The 27,483-nt window shown below is 37.2% G+C and overlaps 1 protein-coding gene across 1 annotated transcript in view; it reads right to left on the bottom strand.

Annotated features, from left to right (window-relative positions):
* The window catches only part of PTPRM (protein tyrosine phosphatase, receptor type, M), a gene marked incomplete at its 5' end in the record, with an annotated part of 275,129 nt that overhangs the window by 211,177 nt on the left and 36,469 nt on the right, over nucleotides 1–27,483 (bottom strand). The window contains 2 exons of the mRNA XM_009083735.1: nucleotides 3,364–3,473; nucleotides 6,539–6,847. Of these exons, the coding sequence (XP_009081983.1) occupies nucleotides 3,364–3,473; nucleotides 6,539–6,847 (419 nt within the window). The remainder of the gene's footprint in view (nucleotides 1–3,363; nucleotides 3,474–6,538; nucleotides 6,848–27,483) is intronic.

The following is a 27,483-nucleotide window of genomic DNA, read 5'->3' as shown; positions in this document are numbered from 1 at the left end:
GAAAGTGTCTTAAAAAACACCCAACTAACCCTTCTAATTCTAACAGACATCAGAAGAAGATCATATTTTCCACTATCTGAACTTTTATCAGTAAAGAAATTCAGGTTACATATTGCTCCCATGAATCTCCCTATCTCACGCTAAGTGTTGTTATGTCTGCTGGTGGGAGAGTGGGTCGTAACTTTATCTTGAGACGTTAAAATGCAGGTTAGATAACATTGCAACTAAGTTTTAAATACAGATGATCCTGTTTTGCCACAGATATGTGAACTAAATGACTTCTAGCAGCTCCCTTTAACTCTGTTTTCTATATTTCTATGATCCTTAACTAGATTTTCCAAAATCTCATTTACGTTTCATTCAAAATGATACCAGGTTATCAGAGACTGCAGTCTACGTTAGATTCTTATAAAATTTTTGCATTGTTTAGTTGTTAGATAGCTAAATGGCTGATGTTCCACAATGAAATAAGTTCTCCATGGAGCATGAAGAACACATGAACAAAGTAAGTGTTTGCCTGGTTAAAATGAACTTGCACTGTTTATGTATTTCACCCCTACTTGTAAGACAGTTTGGTAGGTTGCTTTTTTTAAACTGTTGCTAATGACAGTTCACCTTTACAGTGATGAAAAAAGGGCATGAGGGGCATTTTCGCACTGGATGTTGACAATTTTAATCAAATTTAGATGAAATTTTGCCCAAAGGACAGGGTTTATCTTTACAACTGTGGACCTGTACTGGTGATAGAGGATCAAAATGGAATAATTTGCCATTATGTCATTTCTTCTTTAAAAGAGTCTTATACATTGGTAAAATAATTGGATTTACACTTAATTTCACAAAAGCAGTGATTACTTGATGCTTTCATACTTGATACTTCAACACAGTTTTTCTCACCATACACATTAAAAGACTGTCTCCTTCAGGCACTAAAACAAATGGCTGGCCCCAGAAAACACACTATACTGTGAGATTTTTAACAACACAGAAAGTTAGGTACTCAGAGTAAAAAATGCTAGACAGAGAGGTGAGACTGAGTTTTCTCTCTGCAAAGAGGGGATGAAGACTCAGGACTGCACATTAAGTTCATCTGTCTGCTAGGATCAAGACCCTGAGACCTCCTGCTACAAGAAAGTGACTGCTGCTATAATCTTAAGGCTGCCCTTATAAAAAAACAGCTAACAGCTGAAGAGCTTACCCTGGAAAGAATAACCTTGCTCTTAGGGCTAACTCAGGCCTACATGCTTTAAGTTTTGCATCACCCAAGGTGTGAGTCTTCTGCTCTAATGCACCCAGCTTTCCTCCTGGAACTACATTTCGTTCACCCACCCCTGTTTATGCACAGCCAAGTAGCAGGTGAGAGATGAATGTTAAGAGCATTCACCCACTGCTGCAGCTCTGCAGCTGAACTGCTCCCCTGCAGGCAGATCAGCATTAACTGGGGAATCCCTCATGCTGAAATGTGCCCTACCCAGCCCTTCTCCTTACTAGGTTAAGTACTGGTCTGCTAAGACCAATCTCTGAAAGGTGAATGCCACGAGCATAGTTTTCATGAACATATCAAATGTCATACGCTTGTACAAAAGCAGCTTTAGTGGCTATGCTTTTTAGATCAGAATTGTTGATATACACACAACCAAGGCTTAGATGCTTCTTCGTCCAAGCCTTGGCTTGCAACAGGGTGCAGGCAGGAGCTACCCCTCTCATTCCTCATGCCTGGGTGATTTAGAGCTGTGCTGGATGCATTACATTGACAGCACAACCATCAGCCAGAGAGGTGCTTACTGAGACATCATGAGTAGTCTAAATCAACCGATAAAACACAGGTACCTAGATTTCATCTAACTTGTCTGGATCTTATCCTGTTCAGTTAGCTAAAATGTAACTGAAGTATACTTTTATACTTCACCTGAAATTCACACAAAATAGGTATTATGTCCCTGTGATTCACTGTGTATATTTGTTGGCCCCCAGGTAGTTTACCAGTACTATCTGTAAAAACTTTATGATACATTTTAGGCTTACAAGAAAACACTGGGGCAGAAAAAGTATTAACAAACGAGCTTCCAGCAACTAGGTGCCTGTTCATATTCAGCCACTTGACTGGACTGAATTGACATCTTTAAAACAAGGGACAGTATGATTGCATCAGTCTGTTGGTATCTTTTACTTAACAAAATCAAGCTTCTGATTTAACTGATTGCCTTGCCCCTCCTACCTCTGTTTTGAGGCGTATGAAGTAAACAGTGTAAGGTGATTCAGGATTTTCTTTCCAATATCCTCTTCACTGCTGAAATACTAGGTTATTTTGACATTGGGAGATTTGCACTGTCCTGACTACTTTAGAAAGTCTGTTCAAGCCACTCTTTTCCATCTCTGAATACACCTGCACAAACCCTGCAATGTATGTGTATACACTCAAGAATGCACTGACAGTATACAGTGTGTACTGCTCAGCAACGTGATTAGACATGCATGGATGCTCCTAAATAGAAAGAGGATTCACCACTGCGTGTTTCTATGTACATAAAGTCTAACATAATAATAACATTAACACTTAACAAAAACATTCTGATCCCTGAAGACAGGCAACTGTTGAACTAGCTAGAAAGTTGTTAGCTTTATAAAAAATCAATTCATACTTTTTCATAACATTTTATCCTCTTACAATAAAGTAGTTTTCAAAACAGTATCAATAGGTTACCATTCAATTTAACTTTTCTTTTACACCGTATCTCATTTAGGTGGGTTTTTTTCAACACAGCATTTCAATACCAATTTTGTAGTAAGGTCAGGTAAGAAGCTTAACAGTGATTACTGTCTGACAGCTTAATCTGTGCAGTCTTTTGTCAATTTTTCTAAGAGGTATTCAGGCAGAGGTTTCACATGAGAAAAAGCAGCGACTTTCAGACATCTAACAACATACAATTTTGTTGAATTTGCATTTAAAAAAAGCTAGATTTTTTAAAATTATGCTTGCTTGTTTCTATTACAATAGGCTTCCTGTAATGAGCCCTATCTAAATGTGATATTGACTGTCACCACTGTGTTACATCTCTTATTTTTTTAAGAAATTCACTAAGATCTGTCTTTCAATATTTTAAATATTTGATCCAGACTACTAGATAGAATGCCATATCACATGGTTTTAAAAATAGCTGTTTTCTTACAGCTGATAATTCTAGGACATTCTGGGTCCTGCATAATTCACTCCTACACTGTATTTACTTTCTAAGTGCTACTATTTTCAGAACAAAGTTAATTTTACATAAACTGTAAAAAAAATTAATTTTCATACCAGTTATGCACTTTTGAAAATCAAAACCATACATAAAAATTAAACCATGGCAAATTTCTATGTACCTCATACAAAGTAATCACACCATATGTTTGCGCAGGCTCTCTCCACTGAAGAAAAATCTTCTCTTCAAAGGTACTCCCTTGAATGGATTCAAGTGGCACAGCACTAGGAACTAATGGATAAAAGAAAACCAAAAAAAAGTTGTTTAAAGAAAAATCTCAGAAGGACACACTCTGTTTAATATTTGCAATGTTGAGGCGTAAAAAACATCCCACTACTATTTCCTCAAGACTGAAGCAAAGGTCAGGATAGTCAGGAGGAGAATGATTTAACAAGAAAGTGCCATCATGTGTCACCTTCAGTGTAAGAAGGAACTAGTGATCATTGCATATTTCCTGCAAAACTCTATTTATGATACAACAAAAAGGAGAAATCAGGTTTTTATAAGGAATTAGGCAACATCTCTGATAGAAAGTTTTGCAAATAAAATCTGCTTGTGATATGCACTTATCAGCAGTGTTACTGTCCCAAAGTGGAAAACATATTAAACATTCATACATGAAAGTGGACAAACATTGAAGTAACAAGGTATAGTTTCAGGAGACTGAACTAGAAAGGTTAGCTTGGAAAGATGAGCCACATTTTGCATAGAACAGCAATGCTCACTGACATTAAGGCCTGGAGACCTATAACAGGATGAACACAAGAAAATGATGAAACAGCCAAACCAAAACCCTGACATTATTAATTTTTCTTAGAGACTCTTAATTTATGAGAAAGACTTCTGAAGAGTCAGGGATGTCAAAAGTGCTGATAAAAAGTATGTCAAACACTCTCAGGTATCAACTTCTGTTTCCCATTTGTTCTCCAACATTAACTTAGCCCCAAGCCAACCTCAAGGCAGTTTTCAGAGAAAGACACGTGTACACACCATGTGGACAAGTATCTGCAATTTTCTTTTGTAAAAACACTGGAAAAGGAATGTGAAAAGAAAATCCTGAAAAAATGCACACAGGCCTGTTGTGAGGCAACAGGCATTGAGGGGTTTTCACATGCATTTTCCACACACTGCATTTTCCACTCGCTACAGAAAGGTGGAAACTACTTGCTGCAGTGGTTGAAATCACTTCTCAGACTCCTTACTGAGATTTACCCAAATGGTTAAGGAAGAGGAAGATCTGCAAGCAAGACATGATAACTCCTTTCTGTTGACAGTTCTGGTGGAGCACTATCCTCCTCCTAATGCTCCACGATGTTAGTATGGCAGTTTGCAAGGTTTGAGTCTTAATAATCACCTTTCCACGGAGCTCCTTGCTCTACCAAGTGGAAGCTCCAAGGACACAGGTGATGGTTTCTGAACTAACTTACCAGTCCTGTGCAGACCAGTAAAATGACACTTTTAAGGCAACCTTAATTCTGGGCACTAAACCTTGCTCTAAGTAGGAGAGAACTAGCAAAACTCAACTGGAATCATTGGGTAAATGATTTCTGTATAAAAGAAGAGGAATTAAATATAGTGTAAATCAGCTGGAAGTGTAATACTGTGGTAACCTTCTCAAATTATCTGAAAGTCATAAACTCTGAGCAGTTATGTCATGAGGGAAGTCAAACACTGGCAGAGGTCACCTAGAGATGTACTCAAACTCAAGTGCATAAGACCTTGGCAATCTGCTCTCACTTGATCTCTGAGAAAAAGGTTGGTCTAAATAAGCTCTGGAAGTCCATTGCAACCAATATGATTGTGTGATTCAAAAAATTACTATGATTATTTGGGTCAGTATATTCTGTTGTGTTACATTCAGATTTATACACATTACTGACTGTGTATGGTATACTAAAAATTTGTTATTTTTGTCCAAGGTATTCTCTCAGACATTGATGCTGGTTTTTAATGGGTCTTGGAATAACATAAAGTTCCAGAGAGCTAGGAATAAGAAATTTTAGATAAAATACATAAACAGCCCAGTTAACAATAAGCTCTTTAGCTTCGTCATCCTACAACTGAATCAAATCAAAATTAGAGGATGACAGCAAAATTAATTCTAATTAAACATTTTTTGTTAGCTATGCTTTGTTGAATCTGTTGCATTAGTAACTATATATTCCTAAATTGTTTAATTTACTCCTCCATATATTTTGATTAAAAATTAGTAAAACATAAAACCAATACAGCATATATTATAGGATTTAGTAGGTGTAAATGACAGACTTCAAGTATTTCTTCTAAAAGGAACTCATCATTGCTCAAGTTTTTAGTAGGAATATTTCCAACACGTTTGCAGTAGATCTATCATTGATCTGGAAGAAAACACAAAGCCATTCCTACTCAGACTACAGACAATAAAAATGGAAGGAGGACAGATCTGTTATATAAAGTAATGCCAATCATTTGATAAGGTTTCTTTGAAGAGTTTGCATCTTAAAATAGCTATAAGCAAGGTCAGGAAAACTAAGGTACTCTTGTAAAGGGCAATAAGGGGCTATACATCAGGGCAGTTTGTTCTGGAAAGGTGAAACTGCTTCCTGATGCATGAACAATTCAGCAAGGAAGTCCCATTTTGGTATCATAGCTAACAGCTCTGCATGTATAACCAAAATAATATCAGAGTATTTAGGAGGATAGTACCACCTTTTCATGCAGTATCATTATAGCACTGCAGAGACACAGTAGCCAATTCTGCTGTCCCTGCTTCAAGAAAGACACCAACAAATTACGTTAATTCTTGAAATAAAATAAAATTTAAAAATAGAGGTCTGAAAACCCCATCTGAGCTGAAAATTATTAAAAGAAAGGGAATACCTGTATATTTGAATGTCTGTATATGGAATATATTGTCTGAATAAGAAACTAAAAGGATCCAGTGGTTAAAAAGCCAAAAATAGTGAAACTGAAACTGCAAATCAAGAACAAATATTTAATGCTGAGCATATCACTCAGTAGAAAAGCTTACATAGGGATACTGTGAACAGTCACCTGGAATTTCATCTGGAACTTTTAAGAGGCAGAACATAGTTCAAGCACAAGTTACAAGTTTAATAAGGAAATGATGAAACCATGTGTGATGTTAGAGGTTATGTAAAAGACCAGTGTAATAATGGAGACTTTACTGTTCTATAATTGGTGAGGTTGGTGGGAAATGGGTTACAAATTCTCATGAAAGTAGAACATGCACTTATATAGAAAACTGTATTGACTACCAGGTCGTGTACAATGTATATGCAAATACAAAAACTCACCATCTTCATCAGTTTGAACTACAAGTTCTTGGCTTTCTTTTCGTCCTTCAGGATTCATTAATACTAATTTGATGCTGACATTTGTGTATGGTGATAGATTAGTAATTGTGTGCTGGGGGTGTGAACTTTCTGTATCCCAGCTTACTTCTTCTCTCACTTGCTCTTGTCCTCCAGCCTGGTAACGGTAATGGACTGTGAGGTTGTACCTATGGCAACGTGTGACATTGTATCCAAATGGTTCCCAGCAGATAGTGATTTGTCTAGATTTGATCTCCACAACCTCTAGTTTTCGTGGTCCACGCATAGGATCTGCAAAATTAACAACATAATTCAGGTGTGATTATTTATTCATACTATAATGCTAAGTAACATGAGAAATAAGAAGTTAGACATTTCTGTAACTATGACATACAGGCAGAAACAAAAATTCATTTACTTATAGAATCACTATGCAACAGAAGTATAGGTGTCCAAAATAAAATCAGGAAAAAAATTGTGTTAACACTTTCAGAGAAAAAACCTGCAAAAAAAAAAAGTATCTAGAAAGAAAATTTAATTTCAGAGAGAACTTGCAAATACATGGTGATTTTCTTGCAGGACTGTTTATACAAAGGCGAGGTGGTTCTTTGGCGATTTCTTATTCATTGTTTTTAAGTTACACTGAATGCAATTACTCAATATCTATTTGTCCAGGACATTAAGTTAATATTTCAATTCCTTTAAAACAGTCCACTAAACCAGCAACTGTTAGTAGTACAAATACCTCAGTTTGTAGTAGTCGTTTAGCAAAGAACCAAAAGAAGACAAGAGGCACATCAGCTGATACCCTACTGCATCTTTGCTTTCCTAGACATACCCCAGTTGATAACCAGTCATCAATCACTTCTAACAAAATCTACATACAAGTACCAAAGATTGTGGTTAATGAAGTTAAATTTTCTTGAATCCTACTGGTCCCAGCAATTGAGATAGAAAAGTGAACTTAAATTTTCACCATATTACAGCAGAACCACTGAGCTGCTACACATCCCACATTTTCAAAACACTATAATTAATAGAGCTATTACACATATTTAGCAATAATCTGGTTTTTTTCATATCTGAGTCCTCAACAAGATTAAAGACAATGTCAGGTTTTATCCACTGCTTCACTAGTTAAATGCTTCGAAGACTTTTAATGAGTTGGAAGCCTCTTACACGTAAACAAATTAATATGCATCTTCCCTCTTTTATGTTTATTAATCAACATGTCTTCACTAGGAATGTTCTAAACAATTTACACAGGATTTCATCTTTTTACTTTTTAATATAATCCCTGCATGCTTGAAATATTTGTTCAAAGATGCTATTCATCTTAACTCCTTGAAGAAAAGGTGTTAAGAAATTGCTTGTTTTAAGATCTACAAAGCAAGGTATTTTTTTTCCTTTCAAGTAATTCAGCTTTTTTTCCTTTTAATTAATTTTCACTATCAAACAATGCTGATCACCAGTACAGAACATTTGACAATTGGTGAAAGAACAGCAAAACAAAATAAATTCTAATCCTGGTCTCTCTAGTGACTCAGCTGAAAGGCAAAAATGTATCCACTAAGGATGAATCACTATGGAGCCATTTACCTGCTTCCACGCTCAGGTAGCCCAGCTAAGAATTCTGGTGTTTGCCCTTTCTTCTATTGCGACAACAATTTAAATTAATAGGAAGCGAATCTCAAAGACTGACAAGCCTTAAGAGTTTCATGCCTCCCTAAACATTTACTTCTGCCTAAGTCAGACAGAAATTTCACGGAAAATGAGTTTTGCTTTTATTTGTTGTTTTGTTTAGGTTTCATTTCAGCACCTAAGAATTTCTTCATTTAGGTGAGATTATGAATAGCAAAGGACATTTGATAGGTACTGTGTAACTGTAATGCTATCTGAATGGCCTAAGTAGGACTAGAAAGACAACAAAACTGAGGTGACCCTGACACACAACATTAAGCAACTCAACAAAACTCCTAGCTGCAAGAATATGGAACAGCCTACTTAGTTCCATAGTAGGCATATTGGAAAACTCACAGGGGAGCTGAGAAATCATTTTATTACAGACATAAAACTAATTCATATCATTTTTAAACTAAAATTGAGTGGCTGTACAAAATACCTGGATCAAAACCTATCCAAGACTTCTGCCCAGGAGGAAGATATTCTTATGTCATGTTACCTTAATAAAAAGTAAAAGTTAGCCCTCCGGTTAAATCTTGAAGTCATTGCTATGAGAATGACAGATTTTCACTTCCAACAAAGTAGACAAGAAAAAAAGAGATTAGATTGTAAAAGATGGAGACAATATAGCTTCTGTTGATATTGACAGGATAAAGCTCATCAGACAAGGCAAATGCACTGGTTGCTTTAGTTCCTGACTTGATTCTGCAACCTATAGGATCAGATACACAGCTCATATCTACTTTTCTTACCATTCATTCAGAGTTTATGCAACTAATAGGGCCCTAATGACCCCTTCGTGGGGTAAGCATAGTGCATCAATCAGTCGATGTGTCAAGCAGTCAATGACAGCACTTAATGGAAAGAAGGGGAGAGGTAGAACATAAAAAAGCCAAACAACAAACCTGGGGCACAGCAGAAAAAGACATGAAGAAAAATAAAGCAAGATGTAATAAGACGCAGCAGGTGAGATAACAGCTGTTTTATGGGGGATGTCCACTGAGAAAATGAGGTTAAATATTCCAAAGAGATATGTCTGTGAAGAAAGCCCTGAAGATACAGACCTCTGCTTCAAAGAATTTACTCACTTTGTGTCCTTAACCTCATTTTTAAATTCTCAAAATGGACATGGTAAGTGGAATAGATGATGCTTTATTATTCCTTTCATCAAATAAACCTCCAATTCCTAAGAAACCTAGATTTCTGACATATCATTACTCTCTTTGTTTTTATTTTTTCTTTCCAATACCACAGGTTCTTTCATTTATCATACATGACTTTGTTACAGACTTGAGGATACCAGTTCTCACTAGTTCCATATAGCTGAGTTCCCAGTCAATGCAAGATCTTTACACTTCAAGCACATGATGATTTTTGGTTAAGATCAGTAAATTCATACAGTAAACAGGAAAGAGATGGAGGGAACCATGTCTACTTTTAACCAAGGAAAAAAAGCTAAAGTAACAATGGAATTTTGGGATTAAAAAACCATGTGGCTCAAAACAGTTATGAAAAATAGCAGTTATGGCCACAGACGATAGAAAAAGAAGCTTCTATTTTGTCAAGTTAGCACTGAACTTCTCTGGAGGTATCACTGCATACCCCATAGGAAATATTTAATGTGATATGGTTCTGAGAGAGAGAGCAGTACATCAAATACATTAGAAAGTACCTGTTCTTCATCAGGGAGGACACAGCATACTTGGGAAAGAAAACTGTTACACAGCATGAAGAGAATGGCAGCTAATGACTCTGATTTAAAAGGGAAAGCTGAATTAATTACTACAGCACAATGACTTCATTTAGTGAATTTTATTTTCTACAGGATCTTTTTATCACTTTCCCACAGTGAGTTCCCCACTTTAAGTGAAAAATTAAGCATTCTATAGAGATGTTGCTATTGTGCTCATGAGACTTGCACTAACTATTCATGTGGTAGTGGAAGGCTGTCATCCTAGCAATGGTCTGCTGTTGTTACCTTGCATCAGGTAAGAAAAGGGACAGCTACATAGAGAAGTGTCATTTCACAGCACTAATCACAACTGAAATCACAACTTTTAGAGAAGAAGACAAACAAGATTAATGTACCATACCCACTGTATTATATACAACATATGCACTTCATACCACAACAGCTTTTTGCTGAACCTTTGTTCCCTCTTTACTTGGTAAGCACCCACCTGCAGAGAGGTTATACAGCCACATCTCTCCACTCATTGCAGTTTTCTAAATGAACTGAGCCTCTGCTGCTCCTCAGCATTTTCTTATGCCTCACTGGTACAAAACATGAGGGGAATGGGGAAAATTAAGAACACCAACTCGTAAGAGAAGAGGTTTTCCTCCCAAAGGAACACACTGCCTGTCATGCCTGAAGCTTATCCAGGTAGTTCTTACCAATTCCCCTGCTGGCGCCTGCAGCATTTTTCATACTGCTCTCCTTCTGCCAGCTTCAGCAGGGTATCAGGCAGTGAATTCTGACAGTTGCAGCTCTGACCTGAGGGACTAGCAAGCCTGGCTCTGGCCCCTGGCACTTTAGCATCCCATTTATTCCGTGATCTTGGCTCCTTCTCTGCTCCACTCTGTTTTCCTGAGAAGATGGAGCAGAGATGGACAGACAGGATCAATTTCCATTGCAGCTGCAATTCACAGCTCATTTCTCTGGAACGTCACACTTTACCTCTTACCACAAGTACAATGCTTTTTCAGAAACTCAATTTCAGAATCACAAAGACATTTAGGTGCATTTTTAGCATTCTGTCATCGATCATGAAAACTCAGACTGGAAGTTTTGTCTTTTCAGCACAGACAGCACACACTTACTGAAGAAAAGATGAAGAAAGGAATGGCATGGTGATTTTCTGCAACTCCATGATATTCCAGTAGGTGCAGACGTCTCGTATGTGTTAGATACTATTTGAAAGACATCTGAACAATAGGAATTAAGAATTTACTGCTTAACTAGGCAAACTATTAGTGTGGTTTAGCTATGTAACAACTCTTGGGACTTCAGTTCCAGACTGGACTCTATTGTCCTTGCACAGGAAGGGAGAAACAGAGGAAGAATATATACGTACTTAAGATGAAACTTGAACCATTAGAGATTTAAGATATTATCCATGACAGCTTTTTTAAACACAACAGTAAATTAATGATAATTGAATGTACAGACTTTGGCACAGATTGCCTAAGCAGTCTTGTTCAAATCACTTAACATCTTTTCACATCTATTCATTCCAAGTAAAGTGGGAGCCACAGTACTCTAGCATCAGTACCTAAGGGTGTCACATATAATTTCATGAACACCTGCAAGGAACTTGCATACTACAGCGATCGAGATCATCCATAATGGAACAGAAGATATGTCTTGTGAGTCAGCTCCTATCAAAGTAACAATATTTGGTTTGTTTCTTGAAAACAAATCTCCAGGTTTGTATACATCTATAGTCAACACCAAACAAGAAAATAAGTAAAATAATACACTTGTTTGGCTTGTCTGTGTTTGATTTGATTTGATATCCAATCTACACATGACAACTAATGATCTGAGATCGACTGGAAACTTAGTCAGTTTTGTAAAAGATCACACTCAACTGTGATAGAATGATTTTTATACCACAATTATTCTTCATCTGAGTTCTTCAACACTAGATTGAAGTTCAAAAAGGGCTCTTCATTGCTCAAAATATCACATGAATTATCAGATCTGATAACAGATCAGGGTTTTTTCAAATTCCAGTTTACCAAAAACTGCAGAATTCAATGAGGAAAGAAACAATGGGCAAGATTTTGGGTGGTGCAGTTTCACAGCTTTTTAACACACATCTATTTCTGTCAAATTTGTCAATGTAAAGAACTGCTTTGTAGTTAGGATTAGAGGAAGAAACAGAACACTTTACCCACATGATTTTTCATACTATTATTTGGGTTATAAAAGAAAGGAATCAGACAAAGCGAAGGCAAACATAGAAACAAAGGGACAAATGACTCATGAGCAAAATCAAAATCCTAGTATGATGTTGGTGGTGTGATTACACTGCTGAGTCCAATTATTTTAAAGTGAAAACAAAGACGAAGCTGGCAGTGTGCACAAAACTGTTGATGTTCCAGAAACAACTTTAGGAGTAAAGAGGGGCACATTAGAAGCTGGTCATCTTACTCATGTAAGAACACAGCATACCGAGGCAGGAAGCAACAATGTTAAAAAATACCAGCAAAGAACAACTGTAAATTTGTCAAACACTGGTTTCATATGAAATATGAACTTCCTGTCATGGAGCAGCCATGGAAATTGATAATAATGTTTACTAAGACTATTCAGGTAGAAGTCAAAGACCAGAGAAGATAACCAGCACATCGTGGAATTATGGTATTTTAAATTCTTACCAATCTTTCGTGTTACTAATAGCATTTCCAAAAGAATATGTCCCTACTTCTGCAAAACTCGATGCTTCCCACAGAAAAGCAGCATCTCTATCGGTCTGCTAAATGTACTCCCCGACACTCTAAAAAACGTTGGGATGCAAGCACTGCAGACCTTCAGTGCTAATGAGAGAAAACTAAGAGACAGCAAAACTGAAATTGTAGTCAACTGCAATGCCACACAGGAAGGAATAATCAGTTTTAAATTTATATGTGTGTATATATATATATACACATATAATGCTGAAAACTAGACTATGTCTGTTTTCATTCGAGCAAATTCAGGAAAAAAAAGGCTTATTTGTAACTATTATTTAAAATAAAATTTTCTCTTTTTCAATTATATGCTTTTAATTATATTGTCTTCTGCAGTCAAAATGCCAGTGAAAGAAGATGAACAGAAGGATATATATTAGTTAGCATGCTAGCTTTGAGTCTCATTTCTAACCCATTAAACACAGCATTGAACAGCATTTATTTCTGTACTTTGTGGCCAGAACTGGTTAGCTCCACAATGTGGGAGCTCAGGAAACAGGAAAACACACACTTACAGCTCAGAGCACTAAAATGAACAGGCCAAGTTGTTATAATGAACCAGGCTGTATCCTCACTCACTTTACAAACTCAAATGTTGAGATATACTAGAGGTCCACTTCTTCCCAGATGGATCATAAGTAGTAATATCAGCTTATCACTAGGAGATATTTTTCTGTGATATTTCTAGATGAAACACAAGCTAAAACGTAAAGGTTTCTGTGAGAGAACCATAATACTTAGCCATGATAGAAGATTCCTTGAAAACGAATTCTAATAAGCATCCAAGGCATCAGCTCACTGCTTTCAAAAAATAACTGCAGCTGTTGCTTAAAACCACATCAGGTGTTGGATTTAAGCTTTTAGTAATGTATTATTACAAGCACTGGGTACAGAAACATGAATGAGTGATACAGTCCTGCATGAGATAGTTTCTTTAATATTTTATCTCTTCTCCAATTCATGGCTACACATATTCCATGAGGCCTATGTCTTCAGGTTGACATTCACAGTTGCAAAATATATTGGTCTAATCACCAATAACACCCTTTTAATCATCAATTACATCCTTTTAAAGTTAGTAGCACTTTTAAGCGTTGGTTTCTATATAGTATTTTCTTTCATGAGAGGGCTGATACAAACTTTTCACTTTATAGTAAAATTTAAATTGAAACCAATGCAAATTGAATCTAATATTTCTTTATGTTGTCATTTTATAGGTATACTCTGAATGGTGAGTGATTTAAATTCTAATACATTTAAATAAGGAATGAAAGAAAAACATCATTTGATGTATTTTTCTCAAATTACCTACATTACATGATTACTCCTCCACAATCAAAATCAGATTTTAAGTATGAATGATACAAACAAGATTACATTCCAAATCTGCAACAGAGATTTTAGTTGCTTGTTTAAAATGACATACCTAGCTATTCAGTAATCACTTTATAATAACCCCTTTCATTTCTAAATCTTCTTAGCCATCAGCCACTAGTGAGGAAAATGCTGGCAGTGGTTTTTACAACTGCACATTAGTTTTACATTTCATGACAAGCTAATTCTACAGAGTTTGAAAGACAGACAAGCATATGTTCTTAAGATTTTCTTTCTTTTGCATGAAGGAAGCTCACATCTAACAGAGAAATGAAAAATAAAGAGTGCAGACACACACTTTTCACTTCACACATATGGCAGTGATAATTTATCCCAACTTCACCCCAAGAACTTGCATGAATATGTAAATCAGCAAGAATTGAAAGGTGGTGACAAATAACTCCCGGAAGAACTACTATGGTAAGATAGCAAATAAAGTGTCTGTTTCTGTTGGTAGATCTGCCTTTGGCAGATACTTTGATCAGAATGATCTTTGTGGAAAATTAAAGACAAATGACCTATTTGCATATACTGTCCATCTTGACTCAATCTATCACAGGCATTTAACTCTTTTACTGAGTTATCAAGTGACTGCTTTACTGTGTCAGTTTTGTCCTTTCCTATCACTTCTCCATAACATGTTAAAGAAACAGACATCATTATTACCTGATCTGACACAGAGCTATATTAAGCAGACATGTACCTCCACACCGGTAGGACCCGTTCGAAGTTGGCACAGACTTCCAGACCAATTTATACAGCATGCAGACCAGATGCTGCTCATATCTGAGAACATGCAGACAAACACAAAGGAAGCTAACACAAAGGAAGCTAAAGGTCTGAGGAATTGCTTTTGTGGCCACTTGACACACCTCCTTCACAGTTACCACACCACAGAATCGTGGTCACTGAACACAAAACCATCTGATAACACAGGGTCAATACATAAGTTTTCAGATATACTGAGGAATGGTGATGATGTAGGTGGCTGGCTCATAATTAAGAATATTCATGGGAACAATTTCACCACACACCATGAACAGGAGAAATGGTATTAATGTAACATATGCTCTTCTATTCACTCATCAAGAAATGGGAATCCAGGAGAACAGTATAAACATTCAGAACTTCTAGTACTTCATTTTATAGCATATTTTCCTGAAAATGGCTGGAATACATCCATGGCATTGTAGTATGGCAAAACATTCTCTTTATACACTAATATAGTACACATATTATCTACATCACGTGCCTCAATCATCTTCTGATTGTAACTAATATTAATGGCAAAGCATACGCTGCTGTGTGACACATTAGCATGCTCAAACTCATTAAATTTTATGGTACAGCTGCTTGGGTTACCCCTGAACTCAACTGGAGAAAAGATAAACCATTGTGTAAATTGGCAAAGGTTTCAGCTGCTCAATACCTGCCACGAGAGTAGGAGCCCAGAGAATGCTTATTATGTTGTGCAAAAGAACAAATGGTCAGTGCTGTTTCATAGATCAGTCAGAATAAGATGTAGCAGCATGTTCTGGTTATCACTGTGGGCTATTGCTACTGACAAATCACATTAATTCAGAGCTGTTATGTACAGTGGTGGTAGCTAAATTGGGGTTGAAAACAGGCCTTTACTGAACCTAGATGACAGGAGAACATGGTCATATAAATCTGTGTAAAAGAGAAAATGCCACCAATCAATGTTACTCATCTAAAAAGAGTATTTGCCATTCTTTCTATTCTGACATGTGCAATCAACCTTAACCAAATGATACAGAATGAAATCAGTTTTGACAAATAACTCTCAAATGCATAAACCTAATAAATGAACAGGATTTTCTGTAACAACCGGTAAAAGAAACTTTGAACTTATATGCATGTCAAAGGGGAATCAAATATTCTGTCTTCCTATTACACTACTATGTGCTAACTGCTATAAACATGTAAGTACAATATAAAATCAGAGGTAAGTAGTGCAAAATTGAGAAGATCATGTATTTAATTTGTGACAACATGCATTTCATGAAAGAATCTCCTATGTAATTGCAGTCAGTCTGGATACAGTCTTCAAGTTTCCTCATGTCAGGTTCATCCTCAGGACTTTTCCAGGAGCTTCATATAAACCTGAGAAGCTACTACCTCCTGAGTAAATAAAAATGATTTTTCACTAAACTACCTAATCTAAACTACCATCTTTGTCTTTGATACTGCCAGCAACTAATGAATTTGGCTTCAATATTGGTTGCAGCATTCAAATATAAATAGCATCCTTATACATTAAAGTACTTGAAAAATACCTACATTGAAGAGTATACACTGTTGGCTTATTGATTTAATATATTCAGGGTTTTCTTCCCCTCCTCTATCACAATATCTAGAAAAACTCTTCAAGAATATGCCAGATTGCTCCCTATCTGGTAGACCTCTTTGAATTTTCCTGTGACAGATCAAGAAGTTATTTGCCATCAGTGTTCTCTGCTATGCCACTCCCTGTAAAAAGCAAACCTGAGAAACTGTGTTTCCCGATAAAAGGAATTTATATTATTATACTGTACCATGAAACACAGAGGAAACCAGCCCATCCTGGTTTCTGACACATTTTAACAAAAAAAGAAACTTTCAGTGGAGGAGGAAGAAGAGCTATTAAAAAAGGGTCTACGGGATGGTAAACTGCTTCAAAGTTAACTCCTAAGATTCCCACAAACATGTATATACCTGGGAATTTGATATCTGTCTCAATAAAGAAATATATGATATACTGATAAAAAGAGTAGGGGGAAATGAATACAAAGATGGAATAAAGAAGAAAATAGGGAAATAAACATGCTTTTGTGTAATGTGTATAACAGATTAATTAAGACTGTGTTGTTTATTTCCTTTAAGCTATGCTTTATTTCTATGCATGATCTTGAGTCTGTGTTATTTCCTTTCTCTAGTCATAAAGATTAATCATTTATCAGGACTACATTTCCCTCTGTTGCCTCCAGCATCCCCAGCTTTAATCGCTACAGGTCACTTTGCATTTGGTTATGTCCTTTTGCTTCCTTCTCCTCTTCTAAATTTGGTCCTGTCAAATGGATTAAAGAATATGTGCCAGAACCATAACTGACATGGGAGAATACAAAGCAGCCATCAAATATTCAGGGGGTTATAGAAGGTTGCTAAAGCACCTGTGATCATGAGCAAATGAGAGGGGCCAGGACTAGATTCCTGCTTCACTGGTCAAAGAGGCATTTGCTTTACTGTGGAGACATAAGCCCATTCTGCAGGTCATTCAGGACCCTGGGATCACAGTTTTACCAGGCAACTCAAAGAAAACACAGAAGAGGTGACAGGTAAAAGTCCACCAGATATAAGCTGGTGTGACAAATCACAGAACTGCATATGACAGCAACTGCATAAATCTGAAAACTAATTCTATCACCAATGACTCAGGATTCAAAGTCCATTAAGCATTGTTTCTTTTCCAATTGAACTGAGCTAATGGAAAATAATTCTTACACTGAAAAAGGTCATACACAATAAGAAAGCAAGTACTACACAGTCACTATATATATGTTACTCTAATTTGAATTATAAATTGCGACATCTGTTCTAAATCATGCAGTTTTCTTCCAAGCATAGAAATTCCTCATTGCAGGCTTTTCCATGTCTTTATTGCAATTATGAAACTGAAAAATTCAGGATAATAAGTTAGACAGGGTTTGTGCAGTGCTCAGGTTTTAATCTTTCAGGGTGCTTTTCCAAAGAAAACTGGGAAGTAAGGAGAAGGCAAAAAAAATCCCCAAAACCCAAAGGCATAAAAAGCAAGAAGAGCCTACAACAGCTCAAAATCAGCTGTTCCCAGAGTTTTATGTCAATGAACAGTCACAGAGGTATCCTTATTTAAAAATGAAAATTAAGTTTTAAAGTAGTTTAATTTTAGAAAATAAGGAATATTCAGAAAGATATAAAGCATACATTTTAAGTATCAAAATTTGCATTCGCGTGATAGAAAATGGAACTCATAATTGAACCAAATGAGAAGGCAACAATAGAAGAGCTGCTGCTTTTGCATTTGCAGAATGGTATAGGGGTCATCTGTTATAATCTTGAACTATGATGATGCTTATTTTTTTTGTCAGTAATCTACATGCACATAAATACAGTTTGCTGGATTTAGTATATATATGCACACAAAATCTACAAATATTCATATAATGTATAACCAACTTAAACTAGAAGTTTCTCAACAACTGAGCATCTGCTTTGTGTTTATATAAGCCTGCCAGTAGCACAACTGCATTTTAAACTATGTTACATTTGTAGGAACAAATAATTTCATTGACTTGTAAATAGGATTGTGATTTTCAGAACTCCATTTCCAATAGTTAATCTGCTAAAAGAGAACACAACCGTTAACAGAATATTATAAATATTAATTGTTTTTGTTGTACTAGATCACAGAATCGCATAATATTTTGAGTTGGAAGGGACACACAAGGATCATCAAAGTCCAACTCCTGGCCCTGCACAGGACAGCCCCAAGAATCACACCATGTGCCTGAGAGCACTGTTCAAATGGTTCTTGAACTCTGTCAGGCCTGGTGCTGTGACCACTTCCCTGGGGAGCTGTTCCAGTGCCCAACGACCCTCTGGGCAATGAACATTTTTCTAATATCTAACCTAAACCTCTCCTGACACAGCTTCATGCCATTCCTTCAGGTCCTGTCATTGGTCACCAGAGAGAAGAGATCAGTGCCTGCCCCTCCACTTGCCCTCATGAGGACGTTGTATACAGCAATGCGGTCTCCCCTCAGTTTCCTCTTTTCCAGGCTGAACAGGCCAAGAGTCCCAGTTGCCCCTTGTATGGCTTCCCTTCAAGGCCCTTCACCCTCTTCGTAGACCTTCTTTGGATTCTCTCTAATAGCTTCATATCTTTCTTATACTGTGGTGCCCAAACTGCACACAGTATTCAAGGTGAGGCCACACCAGTGCAGAGCAGACGCAAACACTCCTGGTGAGGTCTTCCTGACTGGATCTCAAAGGTAAACCATACTGACAAAATGGGAAACAAAATGACAGAAAGACAATATGACAGAGACCTGAAGTTAACAATAACTTATTTGTTTGTTTGCCCCACCCAACCCATCAGCTAAAGTCTGTGTGGATCAGTATTATCCACATAGGTGATAGAGCTTAGTGGAAAGATCCCTGTACTGGATAATTTGAAACCTCAGCTCAATTTCTGGCTTAGGTACTTGTTACTGTAAGATCATAAAAATCCTGCTCGATACCTCCAATTTGAATAATTAAATCCTCTGTAAAGCACTTTGATATTTATAGAATCATAAAATAGAATCACAGCACTGTTAAGGTTGCAAAAGACCTTTAAGATCATTGAGTCCAACTATTAACCCAGCACTTCCAAGCCCACCACTAAACCATATCCCCAAATGTCACATCCACATGTCTTGTATATACGTCCAGGGATGGTCTCTGGGCTTGACAATCCATACCATGAAAAGCTTTTTTCCTAATATTCAATCTAAACCTCCCCTGGAGCAACTCAAGGCCATATCCTCTCATCCAGTCATTTGTCATCTGGGAGAAGACACTAACCCCCAACTCACTACAACCTCCTTTCAGGTAGCTGTAGAGAGCGATAATGCCCTCACTGAGCATCCTTTTCTCCAGGCTAAATGACTCCAGTTCCCTCAGCTGCTCCTACTAATACTTGTCCTCTAGACCCTTCACCAGCTTCAGTGGTGTTACACTGAAAGGAGATATTATCATTTTTTCAGTATGCTCCAAAAACTGAAAGAAAAGCAACATGAAACTCAGGGTGTCTCTAGCTATTCCACTGGACACTCACCAGTTCATACAACTGTGTTGAAGACAGATGTATGTGGCACTCTGCTTCACTAATACAGGACATCAGTAACCACGACAAACTGATGCCAGCAACGGCGAATGCTCAATTCAAGGCAAACAGCTAAGTTAGGATGGTGTCCTGGGTAAGACTGCCCAGGTGTTGGCAGAGAGGCTACAGGGCAGCCTTTATGACTCAGGGCTGAGGCTGTCCTGTACCACACAGAGTCGGCTCCAGCTGGCTCCAACCAACCCACAGCAGGACAGCTGTGAGGATGGGTAACCTTGTTGTTTCAATTTGTCTTTGTTTCTCACTACCCAAGCCTATTTCAACAGAATAAATCATATTCATTTTCTTCTGTGATGCTAATTGGTAAGCAATCTCCTGCTCTTTACCTTGACCTGTGATCTTTTCCTTCTTATTTTGTCCCCCAGCCTGTTGAGGAGGAGGAGTGAAAGAGCAACTGAGTAGGCGTCTGGTAGGCAGAGAGAGCTGAGGTCAGCCCACCACAGATGGGTTTGGTATTTTGAATATTTTAGTCACATTCAGGTACTATCGAGTGTTCCCAGAATGAAGAACACAGTACCAAGGCCTCCATTTATAGCAGCCTAAAATAGACAAGAAATTTTGCACTATACAAATTTTTTTCATTTAATTTTTGATGAATTCACACTGTATTAAGCATTGGAGCAGAAAGCGATGGTTTTAAATTGTATCAGCACTAGCAGCATGTAACCATGGTAATTAAAACAATATCATTTTTAAAAATTACAAAAGACTACTCAAGTCCTATAAAAAGGAAGTATCCAAGAAAGAATATCTTTCTTCCGATAACTACAGCTCTTTAATTCTGGAAAATTATTAAAGACACAAACACTTTCTACTCCTGCTAAACAATTCATTAGATATGCCACAGAATAATGATTTTAATTAAGAATTAAATTAAACAGGGAGCTTGCATGGACAGAACTTATAAGAAGCCTTAAAGCACATTACTGTTAGATGTCTGAAAGAATATTTTGACTAAAATTTTCCTTCTCTGTACTTATATGCAGATTTCACTACCTTAATGCATATTTACAACTATTCTAATACAAAACTAGTTCCCAACTGGAACAAAAAACCACCACCAAAACCATAAAAAAATCCATCCTTTTAAGAGTTAAAGCAGAAAGTGCTAACATCACAGTCCAAAAGCATGTAAGCCCACTTCAGCCCTTGCACTGAACTGGACTGAACACCTAATACTACTATTAAGAATGTAAGTGAATAGAGGTTGGAGCGACTCGCCCCTCATAATGCCATTTGTGCAGGACCAGACCTAAGCATATTCTGTCTCAAACATTCTGACTGTGATGACAAGTAAGATGTGATTGGAGCAGAGGTTTCTGTGGAGGTGGGGCAGTGCTGCTCTGAGACAACTTCCTGCTTCACCTGGAGACTCCTGCTCAGCCTCCTCAGCACCCCCTCCCCTCTGACTCACTTGCTGGAGGAGGCTCAAAGGGCTACTGTGAACACCTGAACAGAATGGCATGAAAAATTTAGTCTACATACGAGGCTGCACCAGGTTACCTATAAAGGGGAGGAACATCAGATGTACAAATTAAGGGCTTGTTACCTTCCACTCTTGCAGAAGTCAATTGTATAAATTTAAGACCTTGTTTTCTAATACCTTTTGGGTCTAAATATTGGGCTGGTTGCCAGAGTTATAGCAACTGTAGAATAAAATCTAAAGTTCCTTGACACATGGCCTAGTGTCTTTGTTCAGCCAGATGAGAACTGATAATGAACATAATGTCCCCTACAGGTGGGTCACGACATTATCCTTGCTTATGACAAGACAAAACTCAGCAGGCAACAGCAAGGAACCACTTAAGTGTTAATTTATATAATAATGTTCAGTGTGGTGCAAAAGCATTTTTGATCTAACTCACTGATCTGAAACTTCTAACTCTGGCTTCTGCCAATAACAAAAAAAAGCTACATTCTTGGAAATGCTACAGTTGTTCAATATGGCAAAATAAGTATCCCTGGAGAAAATCTGGTTTCAATTATGAACTAAAATAGGAGAAGAAAAATGCTTCTGCATGTCCAAGTGTAGTTGTTTTCTCTCTGAATTCATGAGTGAATTTAGCCACCGCACAGACATACATGTGGCTGTCACAGCAAAACTACTGTAGCACAGTACACTGAAGAAAGATTTGCCAGTCCAGAACATATTCATCCTTTGCCCTCCCCAGCATCCCACGGAACAACAGTTCCCCACAGGGTTGTACAGGATCTCTGTAGTGGCTTTCCACCTACAGCAATGGGACCTTAAAAGCTCCCAGACACACCTGAAGCCCATTAGTGAAAGCAAGTTAGCAAAGGCCTATTTTGCCTTAATTGAATAGGAATATGGATAACATACTACTGTAGGTGAAAGAGGTAAGACAGACAAGTCTCACGTGTTGTCAGGTGTCCCATCAAACAGAAATTGTCATCAAAAGTCCAGATACAACACTGCTACCCATACCAGGAGATTGCAGCACATAAGGTTAACCTCCTATCATATTCAGGGAAGTTCTGATCCTCCCCAGTTAGGTGTGTATTTGAACATGTAAATGCCTTGGGGGAGGTGGTCACCATATCATGTATCCCTGTGCATGTGCCCAGTATTATGACACGTCCTATGCTTTGGAGGTATCTCATGAATTTTCATCCTTGCTGTTTTGTTTCCTGACTGACGGATGTAGTAAAAGCTACTGGTCACACAAACAGGAAAACACACTTTTGCTTTTCTTCATTTCTCTCCATTGCCCTTGGCAAAATGCAGCAAGAAGTGCAGAATGGAACAAAGGCTTCAGCTATTCTCTGCTCCCTACCGGAAGCACAGAGGACCCACCACAGAAATATATGTAACTGGATAATGAGGAAGCTCAAGGATGCTGGAAACCTTTCGTTATTCCTACAGCCATCCAGAGATGCTTACTGAAAGATTCAAGTTAACCAGACTGCCTGATAAGAAGCAGAAGTGCCAAATGTCTCATCAGAAAGCCTCTTCTCAGCACTAGTTGCTTGTTTAGCTTAGCAGATTCAGGGCATATGAAAAAACAGCTGAATAAAGACAAAGGCTGCCTACTTAAATTATGCTTTGACTCAGAATGTCATCTGTCACTAGAGGGAAGCACTATATGTCAGTGCTATAGGTGAAAGACCAAATCAGGTACTGTATTTGTGTGCTGTGCAATGCCACCTTACATTTTTGTAAACCAGCTTTAAAAACACAAACAAAAAGCTTAAAAAGCCGAACCTATTATTATGGTGATGCTGCGTTCTAGCAGAGGGAAGACTAGAGCATCTATTTTTACAAGTTTATGCCAAATGACCTCTCCAAATTTTCTTTAGATAAATTTGCAGTAACAAGATTAAAAACACATAGAAGAAGTTAGTTACAAATGGCAGAACAAACCCTAGGAGGCTTCTGGCAGCTTCACAGGCATTAATCATGGTCCACACAAAAGCATTCCCCATGAATTCACATAAAATAAGGCAGTAATTCCATCTACAGTTTCCAAATGACATGAACAAATGACTCAAGATTCAATCCTGTTGTTTATGATGTTGCTAGAATCTCTTGATAAAAGTAAAGCCTAATGTTTATAACTATAGACACATTATTTTTACAGTATATTCAGCAGACCATAGGATTATTTACATGACTGTTGCTAAAGCAATTTTGCTCTCAGTGCAACTGAAAAGCTATTTAAAGTTATAACAAATAAATCCATTTGCTTTAGAAGAATTTATAACTCATTTCACATTTCAAAAATAGCAATAGTTTTCCTGATGATAATGTAGAACTATCCCTTAAGTCAAGATGGAAACATATGGACAACAAAATGCATATAGCAATACTACAGAGACTAAAGAAATACGTGCATGAATGTTGTTTTATACAAATACACATGAAAATACTTTATTCTTGCCTAAGGCGATGTCTGAAATGTCCTGAAAGAAAATTCCTAATATCTGGTTTGAGCTTTTTCCATTTCTTCTAATGAAGACTGAAGAAGAGCACCTGAAACACTCAAGGCAATCTACCAAAACCACTGTGACTAATACAGAGTTCCCCATGCAACACCAATTAACAAGTATAAAGATCACTGTATGTACAAATGCCATTACAAAAATATAATCAACAGTCACAAAAATGCCAAACAGTATCACAACATCACTGAAAATCCCAAATCCCTTTATTTAATTACAAGGACTACACAATTTTGTTGTTTCTCAATGATCTGCAGAGCTGCACAAACAATGCTGGTATCCATTTCAGCTCTCCTGTGGCTATCCTGTGTATGCCTTTAGTATTACAGTTCTAGGTACGTATAGCTGGATTTTTTTACCAGGAGAGAAATTTAGCAGTTATCTGCAGATATCTTACTCCTGTGTAAATATATTTTTATATGTATGTAAGTCTGGCAGTCCATATGGTAACACTAATGATTGCTGTTTCAAATCAGAATACATCTACATATCCAAAATTTAAGTAAGGCAATGTCAGTAAATTCATTTTCATCTTGAACTTGTTTACTAAGCAGTATTTTAAAAAGCCATCTTAAAAAAATAGCATCATTGGCTTTCCTGAAAACAGAAAAAAAAAGTTTGTAAACACATGACTTTTCAGTTGAAATAGAACTGGATAATTATAGAAGTTATGGAAAGAAAGTAAAGAAAAATCACACACTCCATGAAGATGCAAACTGGGGAAGAGTAAAGAGGGAGTACTATCAGGACTTAGGTTAGCACAGCAAAACACTGTATTTATTAAAAGCGCAATTTCACAAAATACAAGACTTGTGTTCTTGACTCCTATCAAGTTTATGACTGTGATCTCATAAGGAATGTTTACTGGGAAGCACAGCCTATGGAACTGTCCTAAGTCACTGCAGGCTGCAGATCACAGCCAGCTTGGCAGTCCAGGGACAACTGGTCAGAATAGCTGCAATGGCAGGAAGAGACATTTCCAAATGCTGGGGAGGAAAGGGCAGCTTATGCCACTTTGAGATCTTACAGGAGAGAATCCTAGTTGTTGAGCAGAATTTAAATAGCAACAAAGACCAAGCTGAAGTTTAAGGAATGGAAGCTGCCAGCAAGATTCCAGCAGATGAAAAAAAAAAAGTAGCCTTTTATACAGAAGGACTATGAAAAATGAGAAGGAAAGAAAAAAACTTTAATTACCATCTTTACTTAGCAATTATTCCAATTGGAGGAGTATATGGACAGTACAATCCATACACTTGTTATGCAGTGAATAGTCACTGCTTTTCACTTTGAGTTTGTTTTTCTAAATAAAGTATTTTTTCAGAAATGTTGTGGAAACAGAAAACTCAACTTTTGCAATGTAATACCTAAGGATGAAGAAGAGCAGAAGTCCTTTGTATAAATCAAGCATTCATGACTTGAGGCATATAGTAAAGTGAAGCTGGACATTTTTAAGCTTTCCTTTCCATTTCCTTTTGCTCCTTTCCTTAGACTCTTCTTTCTAAAATGTGTTTGTTTCACTTGCATCCAAAATAAAAATAACTTCATCAGACGGCAAATGGCTCACCTTGTGACCACAGGCTAACATCTCAATCTTGTATTATAGTAAAACATTGCCTATAGTAAAACACACTCTGTCATTCTGGGTCAGGCAGCCTGATACCTAATGTACACATCCAGGGGCAGAATCAGCCATGTGAGTGCAAAGGAAATAAATCTATCGTTTCGACAAAAGACAAATTACAGTGTTACAAAACTAAGCCAAGCATATTGCCTAGGGTATCTGCAAAGTGCTTGCAGACTGTTCACCTACTAGTTGTAAAGTAAGAAGACAGAGGACTAGAGGTCCTTGTGCCACTGTGGTACAGCAGACCTGAGGCTCTTGAACGTTAAAAAAAAAAAAAAAGCAGTATATTTGAAACATTTTTCAATTCGTTTCTCTTTTTCGTCAGTGCATATTTTCACTTAATGGGTTTTCTTTACTCCACACGACGGTCCTTTAATCTTTCATGCCAATTTCTAGTGTGATTAAACACAGTCAGAAACCACTTTTATTAAATATTTGATGATTCCTTAGCTCTCACAAGGCAAAAAGTTTCTACGATTTTTGTTGTAGGTTTTGGATGTTTTGTCAAATCCTAAAAGTACAGAAAGACGTGTTTATACCTTAAAATTTAGCTACGTATAAGCTGTGATACAGAACTGCTAGTCTGCATTGTATCTGTGAAATGATTTAATTCAAAATAATGCACGAGCATTTAATATGTGGCGACCAAAAGGCTTGAACATAAATTTTGGGTTAATCCATTAACTGCAATGTTTTTGGAGTAATACGATTTGTCTTTGCTATCATTGGCTTATTTTATTAATAAAAGTTATAAAGGTGTTGCCTATCAAATGGAAACATTTTACTACAGCACATATCTCTAGGAATAGCAAGAAGCCTCCATGAATCTACCTTCTCTTTATTGAAGATATAACATTAGCAGTTGATTTAGCCTGTAAACTTAATCTGGCGACATCTCTGCCTGGAAAAACATTCTTTCCAGTCCTCACAAGCTTTGCTGACTTAGCTTCTTTGGCAACACAGCCCTGCAAATTTGCGACTCCTAGGAAATGGATTCATAGTAGATTTGGTGCTACTGATATTCCTGGCTTGTATATGCTCCGATGCAATGTTTTGCTAAGTTCCTCAGGAAACCAACCGTAACCCAAGGGTTTGGAACACATGCAGCACAGGCCTCAAAAATCTCTATGATGACTAGACTGTTGTGATTGTCAAGCAATGAGGCTGTCCTACCACACTGATGACAAATTTAGTCTTGCCATCTGTCACAACATTTTCCCAGAGCAATTCAATTTCTGTGAACAAGACAGTTTTGCTTGGTCATTTTCCTGCAAGGTATAAGGCTGGCAAAGAGAAGCACATTTGTTCAGCTCTTAATATCCACTCTGAGATGAAATATCGGATCCACATATATCCACTGGGCAAAAGATTTAATCTATGTGAATCATGTGGCTTCCACATGTGATAAAAGACAAGACATTAACTTTACGGATCACCCTACTGGAAAAAGAAATCGCAATGAACAAAGAATGTTGAAGCCTCAGATTTCATGATGAATGTCAAGGTTCTCTGGAGAGTCTAAGATCCTAACTGGAGTATCGAAAGGACATTACTACTACTTGAAGTTAATGCCATAAAGCCACAATAATCGAATGCAGTATTCATTCCCTGTGTGCAATCTTTGCTTTGAAGGCATATATCAGGAAAACATGTTTCTGGAATATACTGATTTCTCATTCTAGAACGTATAGAAATACAAATATATTCCCTCTTTTCAGTCCATTGTATAGCTTCACCCAGCAGTCCACTGACTAGCTAATGATACCTAGAAATACAAGGCAAGAATTGCTTAAAAGCCTCATGGCTTTGTTTCAGTTGTCTAAGGTACTGTTATGGAATAAAGTGAATTTGGGGCCTGAGGAAAGACATGACATCTTATTTGCAGTTCTGATGAGGAAAGCAGGCAATAGT

This window comes from Acanthisitta chloris, unplaced genomic scaffold (genome assembly GCF_000695815.1).
Source record: "Acanthisitta chloris isolate BGI_N310 unplaced genomic scaffold, ASM69581v1 scaffold420, whole genome shotgun sequence".
NCBI lineage: Eukaryota > Metazoa > Chordata > Aves > Passeriformes > Acanthisittidae > Acanthisitta > Acanthisitta chloris.
Note: the sequence above shows the minus strand (reverse complement) of the source record. Positions and strands in the feature narration are given on the sequence as shown.